Here is a 26,209-nt window from a genome sequence, read left to right as displayed (position 1 = left end):
CCTCCTCTCTCACATATCGTCTTCTCATTTCCTCTCCTCTCCTCTCCTCTCCTCTCCTCTCCTCTCCTCTCTTCTCCTCTCCCCTCTCTCCTCTCCTTTCTGTTCCTCTCTCTCCTCTTCTGTCCTTTCCGTTCCTCTCCTGCCTCTACTCCCTTTCCATTCCTCTCCTCTCTCTCTGTCCTCTCCTCTCTCTCTGTCCTCTCCTCTCTCTCTGTCCTCTCCTCCCCTTGCTCTCTCCTCTACTCCCTCTCCTTTCTTCTCTTCTCCTCCTCTCTCCTCTCCTTTAAGTCTCAGTTTAGTGGTACTGTCGCTTTTAATAATTTATTGGCAGAATGAGTTGTTGCTGCTAGGCCAGTATCTGACATGTTTTCTTAAAGAGACGTTACACACCACCTTTACTCTCCCTTTAAATCTTTATGGTCTATAAAATCACTGCGTAATCCTCACAGACGAAGACGTTTATTAGGGTAATGAACAAGAGGAGTTACTTTACCACACATTTATCTATTTCATACACCTGATTTAGCTATAGATGAAACGCAAACTAGGTCCAGGAGAGATACTTGTGTAGTGTAAAGAGACAGATCTAGATTCAAATCTGTCTTTTAAGAGACGTCTCCCAAACTACCTCTGCATGTCGCCATCTACACCACATACCCACCCCCCTCCCCTCCCCTGAGTGGTGCAGTGTAAAGACAATAGTTCTCCCACGACACATGTCCCTGCAAAATAATATTCACACATTTTAGTGAATCATTGCATTAATCAAGTGTGACTCTGCAAGGTGTCGAAAGCGTTCCACAGGGATGCTGGCCCATCTTGACTCCAATGCTCCCCATATTTTTGTCAAGTTGGCTGTATGTCCTTTGGGGGGGTGGACCATTCTTGATACACACAGGAAACTGTTGAGTGTGAAAAACCCAGCAGCGTTGCAGTTCTTGAAACCAACCAGTGAACCTGGCACCTACTACCATACCCTCGTTTAAAGGCACTTCAATCTTTTGTCTTGCCCATTCACCCTCTGAATGGCACACGTACACAATCCATGTCTCAATTGTCTCAAGGCTTAAAAATCCTTCTTTCACCTGTCTCCTCGCCTTCATCTACACTAATTTAAGTGAATTTAACAAGTGACATCAATAAGGTATCATAGCTTTTACCTGGATTCACCTGGTCAGTCTATGGCATGGAAAGAGCAGGTGTTCTTAATGTTTTGTATACTCAGTGTCTATACATGATATTTACAGTATGATAATAGCTGCACCCACATGAATCAAGAATATAGCTTTGTCCACACCACATCTAAGGCTAGTGTAAAAGTTGCAAATCTAATGTTAAAGAGAGATAGATCTCACTAGACATATTTTACTAACATATATCCCCCTGAAAACGAGTTGCTTTAAGCGTGGTACTTGGCTCGTGGGTTCATTCTGTATACAGAGTAAAGGAGAGGTCAACAAACCTCTATCACTGTCTGTAACCACTATCTTACGCAAGCCTTTACTCGCCTGCCTTGGGGGAGGTGCCTCCACAGTATTCCACAGAATATCTGCACACAGACCAGACTTAAAAGCCGAGTCTGTTTGTTTTACTCTTTAGACTAGCCCAGGTAGTCCTGCAGTAATGGAGCCTGGGTCGACCGTGAGTGCAGTGAGGAGTAGCAGGGTTCTGTGTGGCACAGAGATACGGCCTGCTCTGATTGTCATCAAAGAGGGAAAGATACACAAAATCCTCCCAGACTCTAGTGGTTCTACCGAAGATACTGCTGCTGGCTGTGAGGTAGGCTTTGATTGGCTTTCTGGCTTCTGCTCAATTTGGTGTTGGTTTTTTGTGTTAATTATTATTTTGTTTGTTCAGAATGTTTGCGTAATGATTTCCTATGAAGACAAAACACTTCCCAGTTCAACTAGGTCTCACAGTCTCACGTCAGAATTAGACGTTCATCTATGTTTCTCAAAACGTCAAATTTTGAAGTTGTTGCAAACTTGAAATTTCGAAGTGTTTTATGTTAAGTTTAGGTATTAATGCAAAATGTTTAAGGTTAGGGTTAAGTTCAGGCATTAACTCAGAATGGTTAAGGTTTGGGATAGGTTTAAAACAAAAACCTCAACAACAAAAAATTATAGCTGGATTTGAACTTGTGACCTTTGGAATCAGAGGCAGATTCACCCACTATCCTTGTCCACAGCACTTTACCAAATCCAAAACCTACTGGAACGTAACGGCGCTCACTGTTGCCCCTAGTGGCCGGTTTCCACGTCCTCAAACATGAATGGAAGTTAAATACTGAATTAAGCTAGCAGTGTTATTAAAAGTCTTATTGAAACGTTCAGTTAAAGTTTTAAGCAGGGCTTGTAACCGAAATGTTTTTCTCATCATTTTATTTGTTCTGTTCCACTGTTCCAACCAGCAAAATAAAGTTCTGAACCAACATCGAAAGGTTAATCGTTTCTTCTCTAGTTAAAAATCTCTCATGGATGCATGAATCTGTGTGTGTGAACATGACTGAGTGGAAACTAAGTAAACCTACAAAGGAACAAACAAAACAGGATCATACCTAGAGAGAGAGAGAGAGAGAGAGAGAGAGAGAGGAGAGAGAGAGAGAGAGAGAGAGAGAGAGAGAGAGAGAGAGAGAGAGAGAGAGAGAGAGAGAGAGAGAGAGAGAGAGAGGAGAGAGAGAGAGAGAGAGAGAGAGAGAGAGAGAGAGAGAGAGAGAGAGAGAGAGATTAGTGAAGCAGCAGTTTAAATACCCTGAGCCCAGGTGGCTCCAATCACTAACGACCCTCCTCTGCCTGCAGGAGGAACCGCCCCTGCACTGCAGAGGAGGGGCCGAGACAATATAATGCTTATCTTTTATAGTAAATATTCTGACAGAAAATGTATGATTTAGCCTCCTTCTGTATGCCTTTAACTGTATAGCAGATTCATTAGGCCCTAATCTATGGATTTCACATGATTGGGAATACAAAAAGTTGTGGCGTGTGCCAGAAAACCAGTCAGTATCTGGTGTGACCACTATTTGCCTCATGTTGCACGACATCTCCTTCGCATAGAGTTGATCAGGCTGTTGATTGTAGCCTGTGGAATGTTGTCCCACTCCTCTTCAATGGCTGTGCGAAGTATCTGCATATTGCTGGGAACTGGAACACGCTGTCATTCCAGAGCATCCCAAACATGCTCAATGGGTGACATGTCTGGTGAGTATGCAGGCCATGGAAGAACTGGGACATTTTTCATCTTCCAGGAATTGTGTACAGATCCTTGCTACATGGGGCTGTGCATTATCATGCTAAAACATGAGGTGATGGCAACGAATAAATGGCACGACAATGGACCTCAGGATCTCGTCACGGTGCATTGAAATTGTGCATTGAAATTGCCATCGATAAAATGCAATTGTGTTTGTTGTCAGTAGCGTATGCCTGCCCATACCATAACCTCACCGCCACCATGGGGCACTCAATCCGGACATACCCCATCCGGACATACCCCATCCGGACATACCCCATCCGGACATACCCCATCCGGACATACCCCATCCAAAAACATGGATGAACAGAGTATTCGTATCATGCTGACAGCCCGTACTGCAGCATTCAATGTCAGCAGAACGAACCCAGACGACTCGGTGGCGTGCAACGTGTACAAGCAAGTAGCCACAAGCCTCGCAAATCCATTAAGGAAGCAAAAAGACAACCTCAAACTTGTATTTATGTTCAACAACTCAGACTCATGTGGCAAGTGGCAAGGACTACAGACTATCACGGACAACAAAGGCAAATCCAGCTATGTGGTGCCCAACGAAGTCTCCTTCCCAGACGAGCTTGACACATTCTACGCTCGCTTTGAGGCAGACAATACCAAGCCGTTCAGGAAGGCTCTCGCTGCTCCGGACGACCAGGTGCTTTTGCTGAAGCTGACGTGAGGAAAACTTCAAAAGAGTGAATGCCCAGGTGGCATCCCTGGCCACGTCCTGAGAGTGTGCGCTGAGCAGCTGGCGGGCACCTTCTCTGACATCTTCAACCTGTCCCTGTCCCAGGCTGTAGTCCCCACCTGCTTCATGGAGACCACCATCATCCCAGTGCCCAAAAAAAAACAAGGTGAAATGCCCAAATGACTATCGCCCCATCACACTCACCCCTGTCGTCATGAAGTGCTTCGAGAGGCTGGCCGTGGCCAGCATGCCAGGTACACTGGACCCACTCCAAGATGCCAATTCCATCTCCATTCACATGGCCATAACACATCTGGACAAGAGAAACACCTATGTGAGAATGCTGTTCATTGACTACAGTTCAACAGTAGCATTCCCTCCAAGCTCGACATCAAACTCAAAGCCCTGTTTTTTTGGACAGCACACTGCAACTGGATCCTGGACTTTCCTGATGGGCAGACCACAGGCTGTGAAGATTGGTAACAACACCTCCTCCACACTGACCCACACACCCCCCAGCCACGAGCTGTTTACTCCTGACCATAAGGCAGATGTTATCGGCGCATGAGGTCTGATACCAACAGCCTCAGTTTCTATTTACAAACCATCAGACTGCTGAACACTTGAAATGGACTGACCAAATCAAATCAAATGTTATTTGCTGTTTAATACAACAGGTGTAGACCTTACAGTGAAATGCTTACTTACAAGCCCTTAACCAACAATGCAGTTTAAAAATATATATATAAGTTAAGCAAATATTTACTAAATAAACTAAAGAATGGGGGGGGGGTCAATGCAAATAGTCCGGCTAGCCATTTGATTAACTGTTCAGCAGTTTTATGGCTTGGGGTCAGACGCTGTTAAGGGGCATTTTGGACCTAGACTTGGTGCTCCGGTACCGCTTTCCGTGCGGTAGTAGAGAGAACAGTCTATGACTCGGGTGGCCTTCCTCTGACACCGCCTGGAATAGAGGTCCTGGATGGCAGGAAGCTTGGCCCCAGTGATGTACTGGGCCATACGTACCAACTATCATGCTCCAAACATAGTAAGACAGTTGTGAAGAGGGCATGACAATGCATATTCCCCCTCAGGAGAAACTGCTTTGGACCATGATAGCCCTCTGTAGCGCCTTGCGGTCAGATGCCAAGCAGTTTCCATACCAAGCGGTGATGCAACCAGTCAGGATGGTCTCGAATGGTGCAGCTGTAAAACTTTTTGAGGATCTGAGGACCCATGCCAAATCTTTTCAGTCTCCTGAGGGGGAATAGGCATTGTCGTGCCATTTTCACGACTCTGTTGATGTGTTTGGACATGAGAGTTTTTTGGTGATGTGGAGATTAGTCCCCGGGTCCTTAGCTTAGTGATGAGCTTTGAGCGCACGATGGTGTTGAATGCTGAGCTGTAGTCAATGAGCAGCATTCTCACATAGGTGTTCCTTTTGTCCAGGTGGGAAAGGGCAGTGTGGAGTGCAGTATAGATTGCGTCATCTGTGGATCTGTTGGGGCGGTATGTGATTTGGAGTGGGTCTAGGGTTTTTGGGATGATGCTGTTGATGTGAGCCATGACCAGCCTTTCAAAGTACATCATGGCTACAGACGTGAGTGCTACGGGTTGGTAGTCATTTAGGCTGGTTACCTTGGCACTCTTGGGCACAGGGACTGGTCTGCTTGAAACATGTCGGTATTACAGACTCGGTCAGGGACAGGTTGGAAATGTCAGTGAAGACATTTGTCAGTTGATCAGCACGTCCTGGTAATCCATCTGGCCCTGAAGCCTTGTGAATGTTGACCTGTTTAAAGGTCTTACTAACATCGGCTACAGAGAGCGTGATCAACAGTCACCCGGAACAGCTGGTGCTCTCATGCATGCTTCAGGGTCGCTTGCCTCGAAGCGTGCATAGAAGTCATTTAGCTCGTCTGGTCGGCTCGTGTTACTGGGCAGTTCGCATCTGGGCCTTCCGTTGTAGTTTGTAAAATTTTGCAAGCCCTGCCACATCCGACGAGCATCATGGCTGGTGTGAAAGGATTCAATCTTAGTACTGTATTGATGATTTGCCTGTTTGACGGTTTGTTGGAGGGCATAGCGGGATTTCTTATTAGCGTCAGGGTGAGTGTCCCGCTCCTTGAAAGCGGCAGCTCTAGCCTTTAGCTCACTGCGGATGTTGCCTGTAATCCATGGCTTCTGGTTGGGGTATGTACGTACGGTCACTGTGGGGACGATGTCATCTATGCACTTATTGATGAAGCCGATGACTGATGTGGTATACTCCTCAATGCCATCGGATGAATCCCGGAACATATTCTAGTCTGTGATAGCAAAACAGTCCTGTAGCTTAGTATCCGCGTCATCTGACCACTTCCGTATTGAGCGAGTCACTGGTACTTCCTGTTTTAGTTTTTGCTTGTAAACAGGAATCAGGAGGATAGAATTATGGTCAGATTTGCCAAATGGAAGGTGAGGGAGAGCTTTGTATGTGTCTCTGTGTGTGGAGTAGATGTGAATGTGTCACACCCTGATCGGTTTGCCCTGTCTTTGTGCTTGTCTCCACCACCCTCCAGGTGTCGCCCATCTTCCCATTATCCCCTGTGTATTTATACCTGTGTTCTCTGTTTGTCTGTTGCCAGTTCGTTTTGTTTGTGAAACCTACCAGTGTTTGTTCCCCTGCTCCTGTCTGTTTCCTTGCTCCTGTTTTCTAGTCCTTCCTGGTTTTGACCTTCTGCCTCCCCTGGCCCTGAGACTACCTGCCATTTTGTACCTTACCCCACCTTTCTGGATTATTGACCTCTGCCTGCCCTGACCCTGAGACTGCCTGCCGTTCTGGACCCTGTATACCTTCTCCGGATTATTGACCCCTGCCTGCCTTGACCTGTATTTTGCTTGTCCCTGTTGTTAGTAATACACTTTTGTTTCTTCTAAGCTGTCTGCATCTGGGTCTTACCTTAAACGTGTTATAAGGTGGTTTAGAGTTTTTTTTCCCTTTGGTTGCACATGTGACATGCTGGTATAAATTAGCTAAAACTGAGCGCCGCCTCGGGATGAGCATTATCTTGTTTGCTTATGCCCTGATACAGCTCCAGTTGTTATTGACAAATAGGCACAGATCACCACCCCTCGTCTTACCGGAGGTAGCTGTTATGTCTTGTCAATGCACGGAAACCCCAGCCAACTGTATATTATCCATGTCGTCGTTCAGACACGACATGGTGAAACATAAGATGTTCTTAGTGTCCCGTTGGTAGGATAGTCTCAAATGGATTTCATCCAGTTTATTCTCCAATGATTGCACATTGGCCAATAGGACGGATAGTAGAGGCGGGTTACCCACTCGCCTACAAATCTCTAAAGCCACCCGGATCTGCATCCCCTGTATCAGCGCCTCCTCTTCATGTGAATGACGGGTGCAGCAGTAAATCTTTCGCATCTGACTCATTAAAGAAAAACAATGTGTCCAGTATGAAGTGAGTAATCGCTGTTCTGATATCCAGAATCTCTTTTTGGTCAAAAGAGACTGTGGCAGACATGTACTCATTCACGCACACACCCGCACAGACACCCACACATCCACACACACAAACACATACACACACACACACACACACACACACACACACACACACACACACACACACACACACACACACACATAATCTCAGCAAAAAAAGAAATGTCCCTTTTTCAGGACCCTGTCTTTCAAAGATAATTCATAAAAATCCAAATAACTTCACAGATCTTCATTGTAAAGGGTTTAAACACTGTTGCCCATGCCTGTTCAATGAACCATAAACAATTAATGAACATGCACCTGTGGAACGGTCATTAAGACACTAACAGTTTACATACGGTAGGCAATTAAGGTCACAGTTATGAAAACGTAATACACTAAAGAGGCCTTTCTACTGACTCTGAAAACACCAAAAGAAAGATGTCCAGGGTCCCTGCTCATCTGAGTGAACGTGCATTAGGCATTCTGCAAGGAGGCATGAGGACTGCAGATGTGGCCAGGGCAATAAATTGCAATGTCCGTACTGTGAGACGCCTAAGACAGCTACAGGGAGACAGGACGGACAGCTGATTATTTTCGCAGTGGCAGACCACGTGTAACAACACCTGCACAGGATCGGTACATCCGAACATCACACCTGCGGGACAGGTACAGGATGGCAACAACAACTGCCCGAGTTACACCAGGAACGCACAATCCCTCCATCAGTGCTCAGACTGTCCACAATAGGCTGAGAGAGGCTGGACTGAGGGTAATGTCACAAGACATTACCGGCAACAACGTCGCCTATGGGCACAAACCCACCGTCGCTTAACCAGACAAGACTGGCAAAAAGTGCTCTTCACTGACGAGTCGCGGTTTTGTCTCACCAGGGGTGATGGTCGGATTCGCGTTTATCGTCGAAGGAATGAGGCATGTACTCTGGAGCGGTATCGATTTGGAGGTGGAGGGTCGTCATGGTCTGGGGCGGTGTGTCACAGCATCATCGGACTGAGCTTGTTGTCATTGTAGGCAATCTCAACGCTGTGCATTACAGGAAGAGTGGGGTAACATCTCACAGCAAGAACTGGCAAATCTGGTGCAGTCCATGAGGACGAGATGCACTGCAGTACTTAATGCAGCTGGTTGCCGCACCAGATACTGACTGCTATTTTTGAATTTCACCCCCCCCCCCACCTTTGTTCAGGGACACATTATTCCATTTCTGTTAGTCACATGTCTGTGGAACTTGTTCAGTTTATGTCTCAGTTGTTGAATCTTGTTATGTTCATACAGATATGTACACGTGTTAAGTTTGCTGAAAATAAACGCAGTTGACAGTGAGAGGACGTTTCATTTTTTGCTGAGTTTATATACACTGAGTGTACAAAACAATAAGGACACTTTCCTAATATTGAGTCACCCAATTCGTGAATTCTACAAGGTGTCGAAAGCGTTCCACAGGGATGCTGGCCCATGTTGATTCCAATGCTTCCCACAGTTGTGTCAAGTTGGCTGGATGTCCTTTGGGTGGTGGACCATTCTTGATACACACAGGGAAACTGTTGAGGGTGAAAAACCCCAGCAGCGTTGTAGTTCTTAACACAACCGGTGCGCCTGGGCACCTATTACCATACCCCGTTCAAAGGCACTTAAATATTTAGTCTTCTCCATTCACCCTCTGAATGGCACACAAACACAATCCATGTCTCAATTATCTCCTCCCCTTCATCTACACTGATTGAAGTGGATTTAACAAGTGACATCAATAAGGGATCATAGCTTTCACCTGGATAGTCACATGGAAAGAGCAGGTGTCCGTAGTGTCTTGTGCACTCAGTGTAAATTCAAGCTACACACACAGCACAATTTTGTTTTTTATTTAACTAGGCAAGTCAGTTAAGAACAAATACTTATTTACAATAATGACCTAGGAACAGTGGGTTAACCTCCTTGTTCAGGGACAAAACAACAGATTTTCACCATGTCAGCTCGGCGATTCAATCCACCAACCTTGCAGTTACTAGCTTAACACTCTCACCACTAGTCTACCTGCCGCCCAAATTGCTGCTACGAGATTTGTTTTTAGTATTGCTAATACTGCACAATTCAATCACTTGCCCTCCCCCCTTACTCTGATACATGTGTAAATATTGTACTATAATTGTGACTTCCTGTATTATACTTTTACTAACGTATTCATTATATTCTTATCTTATCTTTAATTATTTATTTTATTATTTCTTATTGTTGTTGTTTGATTATAGAGAAGGAACCTGAAGTAAGCATTTCGTTGGACAGTGTATACCACGTGTATCCTGTACATAAGACTAATAAAACTGGAAACTTAAAAATTGGTTCTCTGGCTCACTTCCTCCCCCTGTTGGAGAGAAAAGATACTGTCATTCAGTGTATTTATTCATCACCCATTTGTAATCATAGTTCAATCGAGGCTATTTTGTGGCCTAGATTGCTGAAGTCGTTCGTCATTCTTAAAAAAATTTAATTACACTGTAATAACATCTGTATTACTACATCTGTATCCCAAATACCACCCTATTCCCTACATAGTGCACTACTTTTGACCAGAATCCGATAAGCCCTAAGGGCCCTGGTCAAAAGTAGTCCACTATATAGGGAATCATGTGCCATTTGGCCATTACTGATTGAGCATTACTATGAAGGTGTATAACTATTTATAACGGTGTATCTTAATCCTGGTCCTGGGACCCAAGGGTGTGCACATTTTTGTTTTATCCCTAGCACTACACAGCTGATTCAAATCATCAACTCATCATCAAGTTTGGATGATTTGAATCAGGTAAGGCAAAAAACAAAACGTAAACCCCTTTGGGTCCCCAGGACCAGATTATAAATTACAAATAGTTATACGTGTTCATGGTAATGGCCAGGACCAGGATTGAGATACACTGATCTATAACGTTGTTTTACTGACGTAGCATTACTGACGTAGCATTACTGACGTAACATTGCTGACGTAGCATTACTGACGTGGCTTTACTGACGTGGCTTTACTGACGTAGCGTTACTGACGTGGCTTTACTGACGTGGCTTTACTGACGTAGCATTACTGACGTAGCTTTACTGACGTAGCATTACTGACGTGGCTTTACTGACGTGGCTTTACTGACGTAGCATTACTGACGTAGCATTACTGACGTAGCATTACTGACGTGGCTTTACTGACGTGGCGTTACTGACGTAGCTTTACTGATGTAGCTTTACTGATGTAGCTTTACATCAGTATGGCCTCCCGAGTGGTTCCGTGGTCTAAGGCACTGTATCTCAGTGCAGGAGGCATCACTACAGTCCCTGGTTCGTATCCAGGCTGAATCACATCCGGCTGTGATTGGGAGTCCCCATAGGGTGGCGCAACAATTGTCCCAGTGTCGTCTAGGTTTGGCCAGGGTAGGCCGTCATTGAAAATAAGAATTTGTTCTTAACTGACATGCCTAGTTAAATAAAGGTGAAATAAAAAATAAAATAAATATAGTCTGTTCTGGATTTGGGGACTGTGAAGAGACCTCTGGTGGCATGTCTTGTGGGTTATGCATGGGTGAGCTGTGGTTCAAACAGACAGCTCGGCGCATTCAACATGTCAATACCTCTCATAAATACAAGTAATGATGAAGTCAATCTCTCTTCCGCTTTGAGCTGGGAGAGATTGACATGCATATTATTAATATTAGCTCTCTGTGTACATCCAAGGGCCAGCCGTGCTGCCCTGTTCTGAGCCAATTGCAATTTTCCTAAGTCCTTTTTGTTGCACCTAACCACACGACTGAACAGTAGTCCAGGTGGACAAAACTAGGGCCTGTAGGACCAGCCTTGTTGATAGTGTTGTTAAGAAGGCAGAGCAACGCTTTATTATGGACAGACTTCTCCCCATCCTAGCTACTGTTGTATCAATATGTTTTGACCATGACAGTTTACAATCCAGGGTTACTCCAAGCAGTTTAGTCATCTCAACTTGCCCAATTTCCACATTACAATATTTAGTTGAGGTTTAGGGTTTAGTGAATGATTTGTCCCAAACACAATGCTTTTAGTTTTTGAAATATTTAGGGCTAACTTATTCCTTGCCACCCATTCTGAAACTAACTGCAGCTCTTTGTTAATTGTTGCAGTCATTGCAGTCGCTATAGTAGCTGATGTGTATAGTGTTGGCTTTACTCAAAGCCAGTGGCATGTCATTAGTAAAGATTGAAAAAAGTAAGGGGCCTAGACAGCTGCCCTGGGGAATTCCTGATTCTACCTGGATTAGGTTGGAGAGGCTTCCATTAAAGAACACCCTCTGTGTTCTGTTAGACAGGTAACTCTTTATCCACAATATAGTAGGGGGTGTAAAGCCATAGCACATACGTTTTTCCAGCAACAGACTATGATCGACAATGTCAAAATCCGCACTGAAGTCGAACAAAACAGCCCCCACAATTAATTTCTCTCAGCCAATCATCAGTTATTTCATGGCAGGTCCTATAACATGTATAGCTGTATCTATAACATACATTTGTTACACTGATGGCAGGTGTTGGATGTGGGAGACCGTCTGGTGATGCCTGGTATCGTGGACTGTCACGTCCATGTGAATGAACCGGGTCGCACCACCTGGGAGGGATTCTGGACCGCCACGAGGGCCGCTGCTGCAGGAGGGGTCACTACCATAGTGGACATGCCCCTGTAAGTCATTACCATAGTGGACATGCCCCTGTAAGTCATTACCATAGTGGACATGCCCCTGTAAGTCATTACCATAGTGGACATGCCCCTGTAAGTCACTACCATAGTGGACATTTCCCTGTAAGTCATTACCATTGTGGACATGCCCCTGTAAGTCATTACCTTAGTGGACATGCCCCTGTAAGTCACTACCATAGTGGACATGCCCCTGTAAGTCATTATCATAGTGGACATGCCCCTGTAAGTCATTACCATAGTGGTCATGCCCCTGTAAGTCACTACCATAGTGGACATGCCCCTGTAAGTCATTACCATAGTGGACATGCCCCTGTAAGTCACTACCATTGTGGACATGCCCGTGTAAGTCATTATCATAGTGGACATGCCCCTGTAAGTCATTACCATAGTGGTCATGCCCCTGTAAGTCACTACCATAGTGGACATGCCCCTGTAAATCACTACAAAGTTGAGTTTATTAATTCTACCATTGTAAAAACATAAACCTGATAAATATATACATGTACGATACATGAGTAGAATCATGGAGGATAAAGTCTGGGATTTATTTCCATTCTGGTCCTCTTACCAAGAACATGGAGCAGCCAGTCACAATTAGCTCCCTACCCCTTGCCTTGGCCCTAACCCTTCAATATTTGCAGATCTGTGAGGTTGAAGCTTTTCTGGTTATGCCTATCCAGACCATTCAGATTTTTAGACATGGAGGAGTTAGGGACAAATGGGTAGGGGTAAGGAGTGATAGAGGATGACTGAGTCTCTTTTACCCATTGTCCAGATTACCCATTGTCCAGATTCAGGCGTAAGGTCAGAGGTTATGAGTCTGAGATAGTGGAAGGGTAAACTACAGATTGCCTCAAAAGGTACTTTTCTAAAGCTGAAAGCTGGAAAGATCACCTTGTCAAGACATGCCTGTCACATTGACTAACTTAGGCTACTCCTGTACTCGACGAACACATTCAGATCTGGCCAAACATCCGGATCACTAACGATAACTAAAAGTTTTGAAAAGAGATTTAAAATGTGCAAAATGGAACTGTGTTTTAATTACTGTCTCCATAGCAACAGCATCCCGCCGACCACCACCCTGGATAACTTCCATGAGAAGATGGCAGCAGCGTCAGGAAAGTGTTTTGTAGACACTGCCTTCTGGGGAGGGGTCATCCCTGGCAACCAGGTACAGTACTAGCTGTGGGAAAAAGTAAAAAAGCCTTGCACAAGTCTGGGCTCCTATCTCTGTAGCATGATGTACAAGAATACCCCCATGGACAGGACGCTAGTCTATCGCAGGGCCTTCCCCCCCAATCTATCTCCTTAATGCTGAGTGCCAAGCAGAGACGCATCAGGTCCCATTTTTACAGTATTTAGTATGACTCGCCAGGGATCAAACGTCCAAGCTTCCAATCTCAGGGCAGACACTCTAACCACAAGGCCACAGAGTTGGTTGAGGGACAAAGAGTAGAGATAAAACTAACCCACTAGGCAAAAACCGGGTTGAATCAACGTTGTTTCCATCAACCTGGAAAACTGATTGGATTTGCAAAAAAGTTATACATTTTAAGGGAATTTTGTGTAAATATAAATGTAAATATAAATCAAATGTATTTTTAAAGCCCTTCTTACGTCAGCTGATATCTCAAAGTGCTGTACAGAAACCCAGCCCTAAAACCCCAAACAGCAAGCAATGCAGGTGTAGAAACATGGTGGCTAGGAACAACTCCCTAGAAAGGCCAAAACCTAGGAAGAAACCTAGGAAACTAGACGATCATCTGACATCTGTTCCCAGTGTGAAGGCTCTTTCTCAATTGTCAAAAAGTTCTGTCCTCTCCTCATCGTCTTCCCTTGATCTGCCCTGATTGGGACAGACTTGACAGGTGAACATAACCTGAAACCCCACCTCTTTAAGGAATACCTGGGATAGGATAAAGTAATCCTTCTAACCCCCCCACCCCCCCTAAAAGATTTAGATGCACTATTGTAAAGTGGTTGTTCCACTGGATATCATAAGGTGAATGCACCAATTTGTAAGTCGCTCTGGATAAGAGTGTCTGCTAAATGACTTCAATGTAAATGTACAAATTATTAGGCTGACCTTAGCCTGGTCAGTTATATCAGATCTGTAGAGATTCAAGTAGAGGAGAAGAGGAAAGGATGGATGTTTTTTGCGGGACAATTAAGAAAAACGACCAATCACTCGGGTGAACCTAAACCAAAGCCCTGTGGTGATGGTGTGGCTTTGGTTTCTACCCGTAGTGTTTTCTAGGAAACTATCTGATACAAATGACTCTGTCTCTGCAGCTGGAGCTGCTTCCTATGATCCAGGCTGGGGTGGCTGGTTTTAAATGTTTCCTGATCCACAGTGGAGTTGAGGAGTTCCCTCATGTGACTGACGAGGATCTGCACATCGCCATGAAACAGCTACAGGGCACAGGGAGCGTTCTCCTGGTAACTCACAGATAGCTGGAAAATAAAATACGCTTTCCGTTTTAACGTATTTTAAGCAGCAGAGGTCAGAGCAAACTAACAAAGGCTGTCGCCGAAATGCGTCCGTTTGACTTCTGACTTCTGACTTAAAGGACATGTCTCCTACGTTAATGACTTACAGGGACATGTCTCCTACGGTAGTGACTTAAAGGACATGTCTACTACGGTAATGACTTAAAGGACATGTCTCCTACGGTAGTGACTTAAAGGACATGTCTCCTACTGTAGTGACTTACAGGGATATGTCTACTACGGTAATGACTTACAGGGACATGTCTCCTACGGTAGTGACTTAAAGGATATGTCTACTACGGTAATGACTTAAAGGACATGTCCACTATGGTAGTGACTTACAGGGATATGTCCACTATGGTAATGACTTACAGGGACATTTCAGTGAGTACAGGTTTGTCCTTTTTTCCCAGTATAGACCTTTTGAACACGGTTCCTAAATACGTTTTTTCATGATAAACTTGTGATTAAGCACGCCAATGCCTCATTCTAGAATTCACAGCTTCCTCACCAACACACTCACTGCATTGGAAAGTTGTTTGTTTCTTGTTGTAATTCTATGAAACTTGTGTCTGCTCTATAATATACAACTTGTAAACTATGGGGGTGAAAAAAATCCTCTTGAAGGAGATTAAAGGGAATTTATTAATCAATGTTATACACCTTATAACTAAGGGGTTAACAAATACCAATCTAGACTTCTCCTTTCTCTGTAGTTTCACGCTGAGAGGGATGTCCCCCTGTCATCAGAGGAAGCAGGTATCATTTTAACGCCGATGGCAAAAAGTATTCAGAAAAATTTAGCAGTATTTTGCTACTGGTGTGTCAGAGTAATTTAACAGTTTCTGTAAGAACCATCCTCCTACTTCCGTCCCCATCACTGCTTTCCATAGACCCCAAAGAGTACTCTACCTTCCTCAAGTCCAGACCAGATGTTATGGAGCTGGAGGCCATTCGAACTGTCACTGAGCTCTGCCTGCAATACCAGTAAGAACTACTACTGCTACTGCTGCTACTACTGCTACTACTACTACTGCTGCCACTACTACTACTGCTGCTACTACTACTACTACTAACACTACTACAACTACTACTGCTACTACCACTACTACTGCTACTACTACTACTGCTGCCACTACTACTACTGCTGCTACTACTACTACTACTAACACTACTACAACTACTACTGCTACTACCACTACTACTGCTACTACTACTACTGCTGCCACTACTACTACTGCTACTACTACTGCTACTACCACTACTACTGCTACTACTACTACTGCTGCCACTACTACTACTGCTACTACTACTGCTACTACTACTACTGCTGCCACTACTACTACTGCTGCCACTACTACTACTGCTACTACTACTGCTACTACTACTACTACAACTACTACTGCTACTACCACCATTACTACTGCCACTACTACTACTACTACTACTATTACAACCACCAGTAATACTACTACTACTACAACTACTACTGCTACTGCTGCTACTACTGCTACTGCTACTACTGCTACTACCACTACTACTGCTACTACTACTACTGTAACTACTACTACTACTACTAACACTACTACAACTACTACTGCTACCACTACTACTACTGCTGCTACTACAACTACTGCTACTACTACTGCTACTACTACTACTACTACCACCACTACTACTGCTACTACTACTACTGCTGCCACTACTACTACCACTACTACTACTGCTGCTACTACTGCTACTACTACTACTACTAATCAAATTTCAAATCAAATGTATTTATATAGCCCTTCTTACATCAGCTCATATCTCAAAGTGCTGTACAGAAACCCAGCCTAAAACCCCAAACAGCAAGCAATGCAGGTGTAGAAGCACTATTACTACTACTGCTGCTACTGCTACTACTACTATTACTACTACTGCTGCTACTGCTACTACTACTACTGCTACTGCTACTACTACTACTACTGCTACTACTACTACTACTGCTACTACTACTACTACTACTTCTACTACTACTACTACTGCTACTACTACTACTACTACTATTACTACTGCTATTACTACTACTATTACTACTAACACTACTACTACTATTACTACTACTACTAGTACTAGTACTGCTACTACTACTACTACTACTACTACTACTACTACTACTACTACTACTACTACTACTACTACTACTACTACTACTACTACTACTATCTCTGCTACTACTGTCACCGAGCTCTGCCTGCAGTACCAGTAGGAACATGCCCACCATAGTGATGGAACCTGTGTTATGTACCGTGCTGCTGTTTGAGTTCATATCTAATCGTTAGATTAGATCAGCAACGAGGGACGAGGGTTTAGAGATGGCCCACTGAGTATCTCTCTTAGTTTTTTCAACATTCTATTTATTGACAATTTGTATATAAAACAAAAGCAGTAACATGTCAAATGTACAGAGGTTTTAACTCTAACTCTCTAGGGTGCATTGCCACATTGTGCACCTGTCCTTTGCCCAGCCCTGGGCTCTGATGTGGACTGTGTATGTCTCTCTCAAGGGTGCATTGCCACATAGTGCACCTGTCCTCTGCCCAGCCCCTGGCCCTGATCCAGGCAGCGAAGCAGGCAGGAGCCCCTCTGACGGTGGAGACCACCCATCACTACCTCAGCTTGTCTGCTGAACACATCCCTGCTGGGGCCACACAGTTCAAATGCTGTCCTCCCATCAGAGGAGTAGCTAACCAGGTACACCTCTCATCAGAAGGATATCTAACCAGGTACACCTCTTATCAGAGGGATATCTAACCAGGTACACCTCTCATCAGAGGGATATCTAACCAGGTACACCACCCGTCAGAGGGATATCTAACCAGGTACACCTCTTATCAGAGGGATATCTAACCAGGTACACCTCTCATCAGAGGGATATCTAACCAGGTACACCACCCGTCAGAGGGATATCTAAACAGGTACACCTCTCATCAGAGGGATATCTAACCAGGTACACCTCTCATCAGAAGGATATCTAACCAGGTACACCACCCGTCAGAGGGATATCTAACCAGGTACACCACCCGTCAGAGGGATATCTAACCAGGTACACCACCCGTCAGAGGGATATCTAACCAGGTACACCTCTTATCAGAGGGATATCTAACCAGGTACACCTCTCATCAGAGGGATAGCTAACCAGGTACACCACCCGTCAGAGGGATATCTAACCAGGTACACCACCCGTCAGAGGGATATCTAACCAGGTACACCACCCGTCAGAGGGATATCTAACCAGGTACACCTCTCATCAGAGGGATATCTAACCAGGTACACCACCCGTCAGAGGGATATCTAACCAGGTACACCTCTCATCAGAGGGATATCTAAACAGGTGGGTAGACATTATGAAGAGAGATAACTAACCAGGTCAGTAGACATGACGAGAAGAGATATCTAACCAGGTTGGTAGACATTATGAAGAGAGATATCTAACCAGGTTGGTAGACATTATGAAGAGAGATCAGGAGGAGATCAGAATGAGTAGAATAGGAGACAGGGACGGACTGGGACCAGAAATCAGGCATTTCAAACACACCGGTCCATTTATTCCCTCAAGGCCCCCATTATTACCCAAATTCGTATTATGCGCACAACCCATATCCAGACAGGCCCATTTGGCAAAAAATAGACCAGCCCACCTGGCATTTACCAAAATTGCCTTATGGCCAGTCCGCCCCTGATAGAAGATGATGATGAGCAATACTGGAGATAGTTCACCCCCTAATCAGAGCACTGATCCACACACAATAAATCACACTTTATTACAATTGTATTTAACAAAGTCACCACACACTTTCCAGAAATATATATACAGTATGTATGTATGTATGTATATATATACAGTACCAGTCAAAAGTTTGGACACACCTACTCATTCAAGGGTTTTTCTTTATTTTTACTATTTTCTACGTTGTAGAATAGTAGTTGAAGACATCAAAACTATGAAGTAACACATGGATCATGTAGTAACCAAAAAAGTGTTCAACAAATCAAAATATATTGATATTCTTCAAAGTAACCACCCTTTGCCTTGATTACATTTTTTTTTACACTCTTGGCATTCTCTCAACCAGCTTTGAGAAATGCTTTTCCAACAGTCTTGAGGGAGATCCCACATATGCTGAGCACTTGTTGGCTGCTTTTCCTTCACTCGGCGGTCCAACTCATCCCAAACCATCTCAATTGGGTTGAGGTCGGGTGATTGTGGAGGCCAGGTCATCTGATGCAGCACTCTATCATTCTTCTTGGTCAAATAGCCCTTACACAGCCTGGAGGTGTGTTTTGGATCATTGTCCTGTTGAAAACAAATGATAGTCCCACTAAGTACAAACCAGATGGGATGGTGTATCGCTGCAGAATGCTGTTGTAGCCATGCTGGTTAAAAGATCTTAGGGCTAGGATCTATTTTTCAGAGTTTCCGCCTGACTGACGTGCCCAAATTAAACTGCCTGTTACTAAAAAAATATATTTTTTAAATCTCAAATTTAGACTCATCAGACCAAAGGACAGATTTCCACTGGTCTAATGTCCATTGCTCATATTTCTTGGCCCAGCAAGTTTCTTCTTCTTATTGGTGTCCTTTGGTAGTGGTTTCTTTGCAGCAATTTTGACTATGAAAGCCTGATTCACGCAGTCTCTTCTGAACAGTTGATGTTGAAATGTGTCTGTTATTTGAACTCTGTGAAGCATTTATTTGGAATGCAATCTGAGTTGCAGTTAACTCTAATGAACTTTTAACAAGGCACACCTGTTAATTGAAATGCATTCCAGGTGACTACCTCATGAAGCTGGTTGAGAGAATGCCAAGCATGGGCAAAGCTGTCATCAAGGCAAAGTGTGGCTATTTTGAAGAATCTCAAATATTAAATATATTGTGTTTTGTTTAACACTTTTTTGGTTACTACATGATTCCATATGTGTAATGTCATAGTGTTGATGTCTTCACTATTATTCTACAATGTAGAAAATAGTAAAAATAAAGGAAAAACCCTTGAATGAGTAGCTGTGTTCAAACTTTTGACTGGTACTGTATATATAATGAATGTATAATTAATAAATGAAAACAAGAAAAACAGAGAAAGGGCAAATTAACAGAGAGACTGCATACATACAGACAGTAGAAGACTAACATAGACCACACCATCTCATTACATAACAGAAGTTAACATAAGGGCCAGTCACCCATCCACACCATCTCATTACATAACAGAAGTTAACATAAGGGCCAGTCACCCATCCACACCATCTCATTACATAACAGAAGTTAACACAAGGGCCAGTCACCCATCCACACCATCTCATTACATAACAGAAGTTAACACAAGGGCCAGTCACCCATCCACACTGAGCATGATTGTTATTTCCAAATGAATACCTGAATGTAGCCCGTCATCTGAAACATCCCATTAACTTCTACCCCTCCAGGAGCAGCTGTGGTCTGCCCTGAAGGCTGGTCAGATTGACATGGTTGTGTCAGATCACTCCCCCTGCACACCAGACCTGAAGCGATTGGACAGTGGGGATTTCACTCAGGCCTGGGGAGGGATCTCCTCCCTACAGTTTGGTAAGTGAGATCCATAAGAGATCCATTAGAGATCCATAAGAGATCCATTAGAGATCCATAAGAGATCTATAAGAGATCCAGTGGATCATTAGAGATCAATCAGAGATCAATCAGAGATCCAGTAGAGATCCATAGGAGACCCATTAGAGATCCATAAGAGATCTATAAAGAGATACAATGGATTCATCAGAGATCCAGTAGATCCATCAGAGATCCAATGGATCCATCAGAGATCCAGTAGAGATCCATCAGAGCTCCAGTAGAGATCCATCAGAGTTCCATTAAAGATCCACCAGAGATTCATTCGAGATCCATTAAAAATCCATTAGAGATCCAGTAGATCCATTCGAGATCCATTCAAGATCCATTCGATATCCATTAAAGATCCATTAGAGATCCATTAGAGATCCATTCGATATCCATTAGAGATCCATAAGAGATCTATAAGAGATCCAGTGGATCATTAGAGATCAATCAGAGATCCAGTAGAGATCCATAGGAGATCCATTAGAGATCCATGAGAGATCTATAAAGAGATCCAGTGGATCCATCAGAGATCCAGAGATCCATCAGAGTTCCATTAAAGATCCACCAGAGATCCATTCGAGATCCATTAAAAATCCATTAGAGATCCAGTAGATCCATTCTAGATCCATTAGAGATCCATTCGAGATCCATTAAAGATCCATTAGAGATCCATTAGAGATCCATTAAAGATCCATTCGATATCCATTAGAGATCCATTCGATATCTATTAGAGATCCATTCGAGATCCATTTGAGATCCATTTGATATCCATCAGAGATCCATCAGAGATCCATTAGCTATTAGCCATACCTTGCCAACTATATATGGGATTTTCTGTGTGAGTAGGTACACATAGAAGCCTAATATCCAACTATAGAAATAGAAATAGAATCTATTAGAATCTATTATGTGTCCATCAGAGGCACCAAACGAAAAAGGTATCTATCGTGTTGTTCTGTAAAACTTATTTATAAATTTTCATATACAATAAATTCATCATACATTAAACCATGCCTTGTATGTTGGCAAAGCCCCTAAACTCTGCTCCTGATGACACTACTACTCCAGTCTCCTGCTACACGACAAAGTCCACAAGGAGATAAACATGGATACAGCGCTAGTTTACAAGACAGTGTAATTATTTACTGGCCAGTCACAGTGAACAGAGAAGAGGTCTGATCAAAGACTCCTGGCTTTGTGTGGTGGTTAATTTCTTTACTATCAAATGAGGAAAGACAAACTTATCACACAAGTTAGAGTTATACTTAGACTAAATCTTTATTCGCTTATTAATACGGGAGCAGGTCAATACAACACACACATATAAAATGAATCGAATGAGTGCTTTACGATAATGATGGCTGGTCGAAGAATCACTATCAGATGATTCGTTGAGAGCCCCGAGACAAAGGTATAAAGGTCTTTTATAGCCAAGATACACCCTCTTCAAGCTACATGACAAACAACAGATGTATGGAATGGGTCACAGGGTTAAGATTTGTATGAAAGATACTTATAATTCGGTATCTGCTGTAAAAACTGTTTTTATTGTGAGGAGCTGGACCTGGGGTCATCTCTCCCTGGTACGTTATAGAACAGAAACATTAACTCATGCTCTGGAACGCGGTCTTGTTAGGTTTATCACCCCAAAGGATCGTAAATCTTCTGTCAGAATTAAGCCTCCCCAGAGGCCCACTTTCAGTTCACACAGACACAGTAGAGTTCTAAGAACCCTCAATTCTGTTGCATAAAACAACCATTTGATGCAATTACAGTATTGTAACATCATCTTGTAATTTCTATTTAGCTCTCTCCCTCCCAGGCTATAGTATGCATTCAGCTCTCCCTCTCCCAGGCTATAGTATGTATTCAGCTCTCCCAGGCTATAGTATGCATTCAGCTCTCCCTCTCCCAGGCTATAGTATGTATTCAGCTCTCCCAGGCTATAGTATGTATTCAGCTCTCCCAGGCTATAGTATGTATTCAGCTCTCCCAGGCTATAGTATGTATTCAGCTCTCCCTCTCCCAGGCTATAGTATGTATTCAGCTCTCCCTCTCCCAGGCTACAGTATGCATTCAGCTCTCTCTCTCCCAGGCTATAGTATGCATTCAGCTCTCCCAGGCTATAGTATGTATTCAGCTCTCCCTCTCCCAGGCTATAGTATGTATTCAGCTCTCCCAGGCTATAGTATGTATTCAGCTCTCCCTCTCCCAGGCTATAGTATGTATTCAGCTCTCCCAGGCTATAGTATGCATTCAGCTCTCTCTCTCCCAGGCTATAGTATGCATTCAGCTCTCCCTCTCCCAGGCTATAGTATGTATTCAGCTCTCCCAGGCTATAGTATGTATTCAGCTCTCCCTCTCCCAGGCTATAGTATGTATTCAGCTCTCCCAGGCTATAGTATGCATTCAGCTCTCTCTCTCCCAGGCTATAGTATGCATTCAGCTCTCCCTCTCCCAGGCTATAGTATGTATTCAGCTCTCCCTCTCCCAGGCTATAGTATGTATTCAGCTCTCCCAGGCTATAGTATGTATTCAGCTCTCCCTCTCCCAGGCTATAGTATGTATTCAGCTCTCCCTCTCCCAGGCTATGTATTCAGCTCTCCTTTGTTTAACCAGAACCTTGCTTTGGTTGAATTATGAATTCAACAGATGGCCTGACAATGCACTTTAGCATTTTGTCTGCCTGTTTGTACAATAGTATATTTGTATTTGTATTTATTATGGATCCCCATTACCTGTTGCCAAGGCAGCAGCTACTCTTCCTGGGGTCAAGCAAAATTAAGGCAGTTATACAATATATTCACAACACACTGTGTGCCCTCAGGCCCCTACTCCACCACATATCTACAATACAAAATCCATGTGTACGTATGTACCGTGCACACTCTGACAGAGAGACCAGTCACTCAAAATGTCCTCTATCTCGGTATATCATCCGGTCTGTTTCAAAGAGACTGAATAGAGTGTCCCTGCCTCACTTTCCTTCTGTCTCTCTCTCTGTCTCTCTCTGTCTCGCCCTCTATCTATCTGTCTCTATCTGTCTCTCTCTGTGTCTGTCTCTCACTGTCGCTCTCTCTCTCTATCGTCTCTATCCATCTCTCTCTATCTGTCTCTTTCTGTCTCTCTCTGTGTCTGTCTCTCACTGTCGATCTCTCGCTCTCTTTCTGTCTCTCTCTCTATCCGTCTCTATCCGTCTCTCTCTATCAATTCAATTCAAGGGGCTTTATTGGCATGGTAAACGTATGTTAACATTTCCAAAGCAAGTGGCTCAGTTGGTAGAGCATGGTGTTTGCAACGCCAGCATGGTGTGTGCAATGCCAGGGTTGTGGGTTCGATTCCCATGGGGGGCCAGTACAAAAAAAATTACAATTACAAATTTAAAATAAAAAAAATGCATGAAATGAAATGTATGCATTCACTACTGTAAGTCGCTCTGGATAAGAGCATCTGCTAAATGACTAAAATGTAAGTGAGGTAGATAATATACAAAAGTTAAATAAACAATGAAAATGAACTGTAAACATTACACTCACAGAAGTTCCAAAAGAATAAAGACATTACAAATGTCATATTATGTCTATATACAGTGTTGTAATGATGTACAAATGGTTAAAGTACAAAATGGAAAATAAATATGGGTTGTATTTACAATGGCTCTTGTCTCTCTCTGTATTGACTCTCTCTCTGTATTGACTCTCTCTCTGTATTGACTCTCTCTCTGTATTGACTCTCTCTCTGTATTGTCTATCTCTATTGTCTCTATTGTCTCTCTCTCTCTCTCTATTGTCTCTCTCTCTATTGTCTCTCTATTGTCTCTCTCTCTATTGTCTCTCTATGTCTCTCTCTCTATTGTCTCTCTATGTCTCTCTCTATTGACTCTCTGTCTATCTATTGACTCTATTGACTCTCTCTCTGTATTGACTCTCTCTCTGTATTGTCTCTCTCTCTGTATTGACTATCTCTATTGTCTCTCTATTGTCTCTATTGTATCTCTATTGTCTCTATTGTCTCTCTATTGTATCTCTATTGTCTCTATTGTCTCTCTCTCTATTGTCTCTCTATTGTCTCTCTCTCTATTGTCTCTCTATTGTCTCTCTATGTCTCTCTCTCTCTCTATTGTCTCTCTCTCTATTGACTCTTCTCTATTGACTCTCTCTCTATTGACTCTCTCTCTATTGACTCTGTCTATCTATTGACTCTATTGTCTCTCTCTGTCTCTCTCTGTATTGTCTTTCTCTCTATTGTCTCTCTATGTCTCTCTCTCTATTGACTCTCTGTCTATCTATTGACTATTGTCTCTCTCTCTATTGTCTCACTCTCTATTGTCTCTCTATTGTCTCGCTCTCTATTTTCTCTCTTGACTCTGTCTATCTATTGACTCTCTCTATTGTCTCTATGTCTCTCTCTGTCTCTCTGTTGTCTCTCTCTGTCTCTCTCTGTATTGTCTCTCTCTATTGTCTCTTTCCGCCTCTCTCTGACTCACTCTGTATTGTCTCTCTCTATTGTCTCTCTCTATGTCTGTCTCAGGTCTGTCTCTGTTCTGGACGTCAGCCAGTAAGAAAGGATTCACCCTGCCAGACGTGGTGAGGCTCCTCTGCCAGCGCACTGCACAACTCTGTCGCCTTGACAACCAGAAGGGAAACCTTGTTCCTGGTCACGATGCAGACCTGGTCATATGGGACCCAGAGAAGGAGTTTGAGGCTAGTATTATAGGAGAGGGATTCACTAAAGACAAAGAACACACAGTCTTTCATTTTATCATACTGTTCATTTGTTGGTTTTGTGTGCAACTATTATTTTATATTTCTATTGATGACCTTCCACAGGTGAAAGATGCAAGTATACACCACAAAAATAAGGTGAGCAAACATTAAACCATGAGTACAATACCCTACACAATATTAAACTATGAAGAACAGTCCAGACTATACATATAGAGCCTTCACAATCTACTGAAGGCAATGTTCCTGGTTGACGATCCCCCTCGTCTCTCTCTCCAGCTAACTCCCTACCTGGGCCTGACGTTGCTTGGGGAGGTGAGTGTCACCATCGTCCGAGGCAGAGTGGTGTACAAGCAGGGTTCCTTCTCTCCTACGCCCCTGGGGAAGCATCTCCTCCTCCCCCAGGGGAAGACCCCAGGTCTCCCTGTGTGATGGAGAGAAGACCGAGGGCACCCAGGCCTCACGGTGACTCCCTGGAAAACAGTGACAAGACATGTTACTGAGGGGACAATCCTGGCTAGATAAATACAATACAGTTAAATAAATGGACCATAGGGGTGGAGGGGGGGGGGGGCCTTGTATGTCTCAAAGTTCAGATGCTTGACTGTTGTTATAAGATGTTTTAATAAACAAAGTCATCTCTTTCAAAGGAGATTTGTGTCTGCATTACATTACTCCCTCCACCTAAACCGAGTAGATTCCATAGTACAGCAGTTAAGGAACTAGAGGAGAGTGGGGGGAGGGGTTAATCTCCTGTGCCTTCCCACTGCCTCTCCGTGTCACTGAGTAATCTCTGACCAAACAGACACTGTCAGAAATCTAGGAAGCACATCAGCTTATAAATACCCTGAATCAAAGATGACAGGGCAGAATCCCATGATCACACAAACACTTGTTTTATTAGACTAGTATATCAAGGTCATCATTCTTTACCATTAGGTTTTAGGACTGAATGGAAAAGTCAGTATCTGCTGAATATGGCCTACAGTATAAGATATAATTGTATGACCTACTGAAGCAGTGGCGGTCAATGGTTAACCCCATGTGTGGTGAATAAATTCAGGGGAGGGGGTTCTCACTGCAGTAGAGCCAGGGGAGGGGGTTCTCACTGCAGTAGAGCCAGGGGAGGGGGTTCTCACTGCAGTAGAGCCAGGGGAGGGGGTTCTCACTGCAGTAGAGCCAGGGGAGGGGGTTCTCACTGCAGTACAGCCAGGGGAGGG

At 43.7% G+C, this 26,209-nt stretch overlaps 1 protein-coding gene and 1 long non-coding RNA gene across 2 annotated transcripts; both read left to right on the top strand.

Annotated features, from left to right (window-relative positions):
* The first annotated feature begins 1,549 nt into the window (after nt 1-1,549).
* Nucleotides 1,550-25,641, top strand: zgc:103559. Its single transcript, XM_029708273.1, has 11 exons — nt 1,550-1,779; nt 11,968-12,119; nt 13,197-13,311; nt 14,433-14,579; nt 15,347-15,389; nt 15,524-15,617; nt 17,180-17,366; nt 20,100-20,238; nt 24,796-24,968; nt 25,095-25,127; nt 25,269-25,641. Exons 1-11 carry the CDS (start codon nt 1,624-1,626, stop codon nt 25,419-25,421), a joined length of 1,392 nt encoding a protein of 463 aa, XP_029564133.1. The 5' UTR covers nt 1,550-1,623; the 3' UTR covers nt 25,422-25,641.
* Nucleotides 17,369-18,129, top strand: LOC115158877 (uncharacterized). Its single transcript, XR_003868762.1, has 2 exons — nt 17,369-17,398; nt 17,719-18,129. It is a non-coding gene; the product is annotated as an uncharacterized LOC115158877 (long non-coding RNA).
* Nucleotides 25,642-26,209: the final 568 nt, after the last annotated feature.

Source organism: Salmo trutta, chromosome 22 (assembly GCF_901001165.1).
Source record: "Salmo trutta chromosome 22, fSalTru1.1, whole genome shotgun sequence".
Taxonomy (NCBI): domain Eukaryota; kingdom Metazoa; phylum Chordata; class Actinopteri; order Salmoniformes; family Salmonidae; genus Salmo; species Salmo trutta.
This window is presented reverse-complemented; position numbering and strand designations above follow the sequence as displayed.